Source organism: Colobus angolensis, unplaced genomic scaffold, assembly GCF_000951035.1.
Source record: "Colobus angolensis palliatus isolate OR3802 unplaced genomic scaffold, Cang.pa_1.0 Scaffold9, whole genome shotgun sequence".
Taxonomy (NCBI): domain Eukaryota; kingdom Metazoa; phylum Chordata; class Mammalia; order Primates; family Cercopithecidae; genus Colobus; species Colobus angolensis.
In genome coordinates, this window is record NW_012122931.1 from 1,306,396 (window position 1) to 1,314,577 (window position 8,182).

At 53.9% G+C, this 8,182-nt stretch overlaps 1 protein-coding gene across 1 annotated transcript; it reads left to right on the forward strand.

Annotated features, from left to right (window-relative positions):
• The first annotated feature begins 5,272 nt into the window (after positions 1 to 5,272).
• Positions 5,273 to 7,248, forward strand: LOC105504138 (putative lipocalin 1-like protein 1). The gene is given in 5 exon segments (XM_011931425.1): positions 5,273 to 5,362; positions 5,810 to 5,906; positions 5,909 to 5,939; positions 6,635 to 6,705; positions 7,178 to 7,248. Coding segments are annotated over 5 exon segments (360 nt in total).
• The last annotated feature ends 934 nt before the right edge of the window (positions 7,249 to 8,182 follow it).

Consider the following 8,182-nt stretch of genomic DNA (forward strand, 5'->3'; position numbering starts at 1 on the left):
AGAAAGAAACAAAAGTAAGATAAATAGCCAGACAACCTTGGCACCAACACCCGGCCCTAGGAGTTAAAAAGAGTAATAATAATAACATCAACCCCTGACCTAAACTACTTGTGTCATCTGTAAATTCCAGACACTGTATGAAAAAAGCATGTATGTAAAACTTTCTGTTCTGTTAGCTGATGCATGTAGCCCCCAGTCACGTTTCCCACGCTTGCACAAATTATCAGGACCCTTTCACGTGGACCCCTTAAAGTTGTAAGCCTTTAAAAAGGCCAAGGATTTCTTTTTCGGGGAGCTCGGCTCTTTAGACGCGAGTCTGCCAATGCTCCTGGCCGAATAAAAAGCCTCTTCCTTCTTTAATCCGGTGTCTGAGGAGCTTTGTCTGCGGCTCGTCCTGCTGCAGGTGACACATCTATGCCACCGCATCCACGCAAGACGCTCTGTTAGAAAAAAGGAAGGAAACGGACTCACGAGTGAGTCACTGGGGAGGTGGGATTGGAAGTGATTTTCTCCCCTCTTCCAGCTTGCTAAGATTTATAACATGTGTGCGTCCTTTAAACGGCGTGTCAGGAAGCGACTCCACGAGGGCGTTGTGTCTGGGCAGGAAGAATCCCAGGATTCCATGGTTTTACTCGTTTGAGCGCCAGCCTCCAGGAGACGGGGCGAGGGGCTGCTCATTCTCCGTGACCAGGCGGCCGCTCTGCCTATGTCTCATGGGTGGTCAACGGGGTGGCCGAAAGGCTCCCGTGTTCCTCTAGCCCAGGGGATCCGAGCAGCCTGACCATCACCGTCTCTCCGTAACCTAGTCAGTGGCCCGGCAGTGGACAGAGGCCCTGCAGGCCACCGAGGAGGACGGAGCCCAGGGACAGAGGAGGAGCCGTGGTGTGGGGGGTCCAGACCCTGCCGACAGCCCCACCCTCGGGACACCACAACCCCTGCACCCTGTGTGCTTGCCTTGGGGCATTTGCTTTTCAAACTCCAGGAAAAAATATTGACAGTAATGTGGGAGTAGCAAGAATCCAAATAAAAGAACGTGCAATTCACGCTACCTCCCTTCCTCATGATTTGCAGGTACCAGCACATCCGGGCACTTTCTCCGTGGTGTGCTGTCCTAATCCTGACTATTTCAGCTCAGAAACAAGCCGAAAATAAAAACATCTATCGCCTATGCTCGGCATTAGAAAATCTCCTTGGTATATTTTCAGATTATTTTAAAAGGAAATTAAACTCACAGATATAGCCAGGAGTAGATGGATTTTGTGGGGCTTAAAATATATGTAAACTTTGGGGGTTACTTTAAATAGTAATAGAAATTATGAATCCAAATTAGATATGAAAATAAATATTTATTGGAAGAGATAAAATTACAAAGCTCACACATGAAAAAGCTGATAGGTGCACTAAACATCATCAAATGGAAGAAACAAACAAGATTTGATTAGTTACTCCCTGGCATCCCTCTATCAAACTTATTTTTTCTATATCTCTTGGCTGTTAGTTACCCCTTGATTATTGCTTCCTATGAAAATAATTTTCCATGAGTAGAATACAAAGATAACTCAGCCTTCCCTTTGACGTGAGATTCAGGTTCGTTTCCCATCATTGGTTGGGGGCCGCATGACACACGTGGCAGCTGTCATGGATGTGTGTGTGGTGATGCTGCCATGGGCCTCTGCCCGATAAGCAGTGGCTCTGATCAATTCTCCTTTGTGAGGTGGCCGCCAAAGGAGCGCAGAGCTGGCCGGAGCATTCGTGCGTGTTCATGATCGAGAACTTTTCACGCAGGGAGGACTTCTGTCCTGAGAGATGTCGGTGAGCACTGATCCCAGCTTATAGGTGTGCACATCCAGGGCTGAGGGACATTAGTGAGAAGTGATCCCAGCTCACAGGCATTCACATCGGGGGCTGAGGGACATTGGTGAGGACTGATCCCAGCTCACTGGCGTGCACACTGGGGGCTCGGAAGAGCTGACCATGACTTGCTTCCAGCTTCCCCCAAGGACAAAACCTGCCTCTCCTTCCCGACCCGTTGACTCCCCTTCATGTCCCGCTGTGATGTGCAGTGCAGCATCCTTGGGTCATGACACGGGGTGCACTGGCACAGGGAATGGTGGGAATATTCCCGAAAATGAAGACTACCCCGGAAGGCAGGAGCTTCTAAGCTAGAGTGACTGTCAGCTTCAATAGGCCCTGGTGTACCTGAACCAGCCCGGGGCCCCCCAGTGCCATGGAAAGAGACAGCTGTGGCAGATCTCACAAACTCATGTCCAGGGGAGCTCCCCACTTGCGCATGGCAAGGACCACGCAGGGGCATCTTAGGGTCTGCAGGAAGCAGCGGAACTGCAGAGTCTCAGAACACACTGTCTCCAGCTTCGACAGCTGGGCTATTGCTCTCCAAAGCCTGCACCCGCGGGTGCTTCCTGATGCACCTCATCCTCCCCACGTTACTGTCAGAGTGAGGAATGTGCTCAGCCTCGGGCCCTGAGACTGTCCTCTCCTTACTCAGTCTGTCTTCCCATCCTTGCGGCATCCGGGTCACCTCCTCCCCCGACGGCCTTTTCCCATCCTCTGCCCGCTCTTCCCTCCCGTTGTCTGTCTTTGTCTACATCATTGGCAGGAGTTCCTCGTGCACTCTGCATGCTGAAACCGTGCAGCCGGACACACGGCAGGGCTTTCCCTCCCGGCCCGGCTTGCCTCCTGCCTCTGTAAAAGACATGACTCTTCCGCCGCTTTTGAACTTGCCTCTGGGTCACAAAGGGATTATCCCTTCGTTTCTACCAAAGGTTTTTCAAGTTTTGCTTTTCACATTAAGCCTGTTAATCTGCCCGGAATCAACTGTGTGCCGTGTGAGGTAGGAAGCTAAATGGATATGTCCTTTTCGTACGGATAAAAGCTTCATTTATTCCATATTTTCCCCTCAGATGTTTTTGCCGTGCCCCTTATTTTCCGATTCCATTTCCGGTCTGTTTCTGGGCTCTCTCCTGTTCTGTTGACCTGTCTGTGTAGCCTCGTGGCAACACCGCAGGCTTAATGACAGTGGCAAAGGATGCCCTGCCCCGCCGGCCCTGTGCCCCCACTCCACTTCCCCGAGTCACGTGAGCTTCTCTTTGGCCTCCATCTGCAGTGTCTGTCACCTCGCCTTTCCTAGTGGTGTTGAACTGCTGTTTTTTCATTGTTTTCTTCACCAGTCTTGCCAGAGGTCTACCCGTTGCACTGCATTTTCCTCTAAGAGCCAGTTTTGCGTTTGCAGGTGCGGTTCTTCTTTATTTTCTGGTCCACGGATTTCTCTTTCTTATTTCTGTCTTCTAATTTCTTTAGGTCATATGTTATTGTTTTTTATTTGAATGCCTAACCTTACTTTTTTACCGTATAATAGATGCATTTGAGGCTGTAGACTTGAAGTTTATATTTCTCTTTATGTAACACTCTGTTCATTGTTGATTCTAGTTTATTGCCTTATAGCTGAAAAGGGCAGGCTCTGCTGTGTTGATTCTGTGGAATTCCCCCTATTGCCTGGTATGTGGCCTAGTTTTTAAACTATTCTATGTGTACTTAATAAGAATTAAGTATTAATTACAATTAACAATTAAGAATTCTTCATTGGAACAACTATAACAATATAATTGTTTAGCTGTTGGGGCAGTGCCTTTGTATACTTCACAATTTTGGTTCCAAACCTTCAACATTGGTGTGAACTTTTATTTTTATTTTATGTATTTATTTATGTATTTATTTATTTTTTTGAGACAGAGTCTCGCTGTGTCTCCCAGGCTGGAGTGCAGTGATGCTATCTTGGCTCACTGCAAGCTCCGCCTCCTGGGTTCACGCCATTCTCCTGCCTCAGCCTCCCAACTAGCTGGGACTACAGGTGCCCGCCACCTCGCCCGGCTAATTTTTTGTATTTTTAGTAGAGACGGAGTTTCACCGTGTTAGCCAGGATGGTCTCGATCTCCTGACCTCATGATCCACCCACCTCGGCCTCCCAAAGTGCTGGGATTACAGGAGTGAGCCACCACGCCCGGCCTGGTGTGAACTTTTAAAACCCTCGCCCTCTCTTTTTAATGGAGAAGTACTGGCGTCTCCCGTTCCAACTGTGGTAATTTGGAACCTGGCCTTGCTCATTTCAAGGTGAGGACATTGTGTCTCTGCATTTCTGCCTTTCTCTACTATCTTGTCATTGTCCTCTGTCTAACAGTGTTTCGTAGCCTCTGCCCTGGGTCCCAGGCTTCTGCTCTGCAGTGATGCGGAGGATGTCACAGATAAAGTCACCCTTTCCAAGGATGGCTTGTCTCAGCTTCTGCTCTCCAGGCTGTGTCGATGTCCTCTTGCCTTCCTATGCCCACAGAGTCCCACTAAGTTATAAAAAGTTACAGCCCTGGGATGTGTCAGGAAGGGTTTCTCAGCCTCCTTTCTGGAGTCAGGGAAGCCGCTCCCATCACTCCCAGGAGCTGGACCCAGGCCCTCTCTGCCTGCCTTGGGACTTGGGGCTGACAGGCCCCTGCCTCTGACCCATCACCAGCCTGTGCTTCTCCTCCACTCCTGGTTTTCTGTGAGAGTGTGTGTGTGTGTGTGTGTGTGTGTGTGTGTGTGTGTGTGTGTGTGCATGTATATATGTGCACACATGCATACACATACACTTGTCTTGGTCTTCTGTCTGTCTGACCTATTGCTGCTCTGTGTGGGGGGCAGAGCGGTTCCTTACTGCACACCGTGCTCAGGAGTGTGGACACCCTCTTTAAATGCACACAGTACCATGTTCACACAGGAGGGTCCCACTTTTTCCATGACGAATCTGAGGCCAAGTAACCTGCCTAGACATGCAGGAATTTCAGCTGAGACCCAAGCCCATGGGCTTCAGACTCCAATCTGCAATCCCTTTGGCAGTGTGCACGTCAGCGCGTGTGGGATGGCTGCAGGGTGCCTGTTACTGCTGCACACGTCCCCACCAGGAGGCCTGCACGCCCTTCACTCCCTTCAGTTTCCTCCCAGGTGAAATCTGCAAACCCGCTCCTCTGGACCTGGTCCTGTCCGGATGATCCTCTGGGATTAACAAGCTGTTATTCAACAGCCTCCAACAACAATGGCACGTTATCTGCTCCATTGCAGAACTGGCCGTGGTTTGCATCCAGGAAGGGATTGGTCAGTCACCCATGCCAGGTCCCCAGGGGACCCTGAGCCCAGTGGTATAAAGGGTGGCTGTGGGAGGAGTGGCACAGCCTCTCTCAGCCCCAGCAAGTGACCTGTCAGGCAGCTGTGGACTCAGACCCCAGAGATGAAGTCCCTGCTCCTGGCCATCAGCCTCAGCCTCATTGCTGCCCTGCAGGCCCACCACCTCCTGGCCTCAGATGAGGAGATTGAGGGTGTGAGGCTTGGATGGGGAGGGTGGGCTGGAGGGGCCGCAGGGCGAGGTTGACACTGCTGGATGGAGACCCCATCCCTCCCCCATCCAAGGAGACCCTCATTTTCAGGTTGAGCATTAAAGCCCTGCCCTGAAGGATGATGAGATGGGATAGTGGGAGTCTGGTCTGGGGGGGCCAGGGTACAGAGGGGCAGGGATGGGAGGGTGGGGGTCTGGCTGACTTCATTTCTCTCCTAGGGGTGAGGGCTCCTGTGGTCCTGGCCAACTTGAGGGGGCTGGAGCCACATTCAGGTGGGCCTGGCGAGGGTGCTGGGTGTTTTCTGGGTGGGTTGGATTGGGGAATGCTCCCCGTCTCCAGCCCTTGGGGTGCAGTAGAGTCTGGGGGCTGCAGGCCAGGGAAGGGGGAGGCTGTGGAGCGATTGGCCTGAGTCTGAGAGGAGCCTTCTTCAGGTGTCAGGGACGTGGTATCTGAAGGCCATGACGGTGGACAGGGAGCTCCCTGAGATGAATTTGGAATCGGTGACACCCCTGACCCTCACGACCCTGGAAGGGGCAACCTGGAAGCTAAGGCCACCATGCCGTGAGTGTCTGCCAGCCACCAGGCAGCCTGCAATCTGGTTTAGGGCCTTCCCTTTCCCCACCCAGGAAGCCAGCTGGGCAGCCTAACCTGGTTTAGGGCCTTTCCTTTCCCCACCCAGGAAGCCATCCGGGCAGCCTGCAACCTGGTCTAGGGCCTTCCCTTTCCCCACTCAGGAGAGTTCTGGTGCTGGGGATGTGGGCAGACCTGCTGGGAGGCGCCTCTCAGCCCCGCCTGCAATGCTTGAGGGCAAACTGTGCCAGTGAGGTGCCTCGGCTGAAGGGGGCCTGAGGGGGCAGAGGCCCCTGTGGGCTATCAGAGGCAGTGCTGGGTACCACCCACCACCTCCTCCAACTAGGGAATGTCTGGCCAGAATCAGAGCCGGCAGGCAGGGACCACAGTCAGAGCTACAGGGAAAGCCCTGAGGGACCGTCCCAGGACAAACCTGCCACACCTGGTGTTTGGGGCCAGGTGTTCACATTTCTAATGCAAATTGACCAGTGGGACAGGAGAGTGGGCTTTTTAGCGGAGTCAGAAGGCAGCAAAAGGCTTCCCAGGCCAAAAGCCCACCCCAAGAAGGCACTGGCTGCCTGCCCACTTCCAGCGGGTGTTCCAGCTCAGGCATTGCAGCGTTGTTGCTCCAGGGCCAGGGGAGACACAGGCCAGGGCCGCTTTGCCAGGGGGCTTCTGTCTTCCAGGATAAGTGGCCAGTGCTGGGAGATGAAGGTCATCCTGGAGAAAACTGACGAGCCGGGAAAATACACAGCCGGTGAGTCCCGGAGCCTGAGTCACAGCCTTTTGCTGCCTTCTGACCCAGTTCTCCATGGTGGGTGCCACAGGCCAACAGTGCGAGGGGCCTGGAAGGGCCTGGCAGAGGAGTGTGCGCTGGCGACTCGGCCTGAAGGTTCTGGGGTGCTTCCTGCAGGTCAGACGCCCACGGAGCTCAGGCTGTAGGGGTGGGTGGGGGCAGGGCTCTGCTCCTCGGTCCTGCACAAGTAAGACCAGAAGGCCTGGGACCAAGCTCAGCTGCCACCCCCGAGGGGGACTGGGCAGGGCCACCAGGGCCCTCAGCACTGACGCTGAGTCCGTGAGGCTGGACGTGGGCAGAGGGGACAGCAGCTCAAGGCAGGCTGTGGCTCTGGCTTGAGCTCACCGGGGAAGCCATTCCTGTCCTCCGGGGAACCACACCAGCACTGCCGCCAGGGCCTGGCTCCACGCTGTCCCTCTCTGTGCCTGGGTAGGTTTGGGACAGGAAGTTCCCAGCTTGGGGGCAGCCACCAGAGGTCCCACCTCGCGCAGGCGCCTTTCCTGACCCTGGCGGTTTGTAGGATTTAAAGTTTCTTTCGAAGGCGCAACATCGCAGTGGCGCTGGGAGCGAGGAGAGGCAGACTCTTAGTGATCTGCTTCTCCCCAGGAGAGGGCGGTTGCTGGGCAGCGCCACACGGGGTGGCTTGCGCCCCAGGACAGGACAATCGCCTGCGGAGCTCAGGGGAGGGAGCGGAAAGGGTAGCGGGTGACCCGGCTGCCTGTGGCCAGCTAACATGAGTCGTTTCTCTGCTCCAGGGCACAGGGGCTGTCCCTGATTGTCTGGTACCTGGCCTTGGGGCAATGAGGGCTGGTGGGGAGTGGCCCCCGAGTGGGGCCATCTGAATAGGGCAGGGTGGCCGTATGGACCAATCAGCTGCTCAGGAAGGGCCCGGCCCCTAACCAGGGCCTCAGCAATAGGTCAAAACTGCATTTAAAAAAAACTCATTCCGGTCAGGCATGGTGGCTCATGCCTGTGTTCCCAGCACTTTGGGAGGCCGAGGTGAGAGAATCACTTGAAGCCAGGAGTTGGAGACCAGCCTTAGTGAGACCCCATCTCTACCAAAAAAAAAAAAAAAATTAGCCAGGCTTGGTGGTGCACACCTGTAGTCCCACCTACTCGGGAGGCTGAGGTGGGAGAATTGCTTGAGCCCAGGAGGTCGAGGCTGCAATGAGCTAGGATCATGTCACTGCATTCTAGCCTGGGTGACAGAGCAAGACCGTGTCTCAAAAAATAAGATAAAAAAAATAAAAGAAACCCGATTCCATTTGGGTTCCACTTTCTGCATCTCAAGATGAATCTTAGTTCTTATGAGGTGTCTGAGGTTCTCACTCATAGCAGATGCCACCCATGCCCAGCTCCATCTCTCATCTGCCGGCCTCCAGGGGTGTCGTGGCTGCAGCGGGTGTCACCTGCAGCAGGCAGACGTGGCCACACCGGC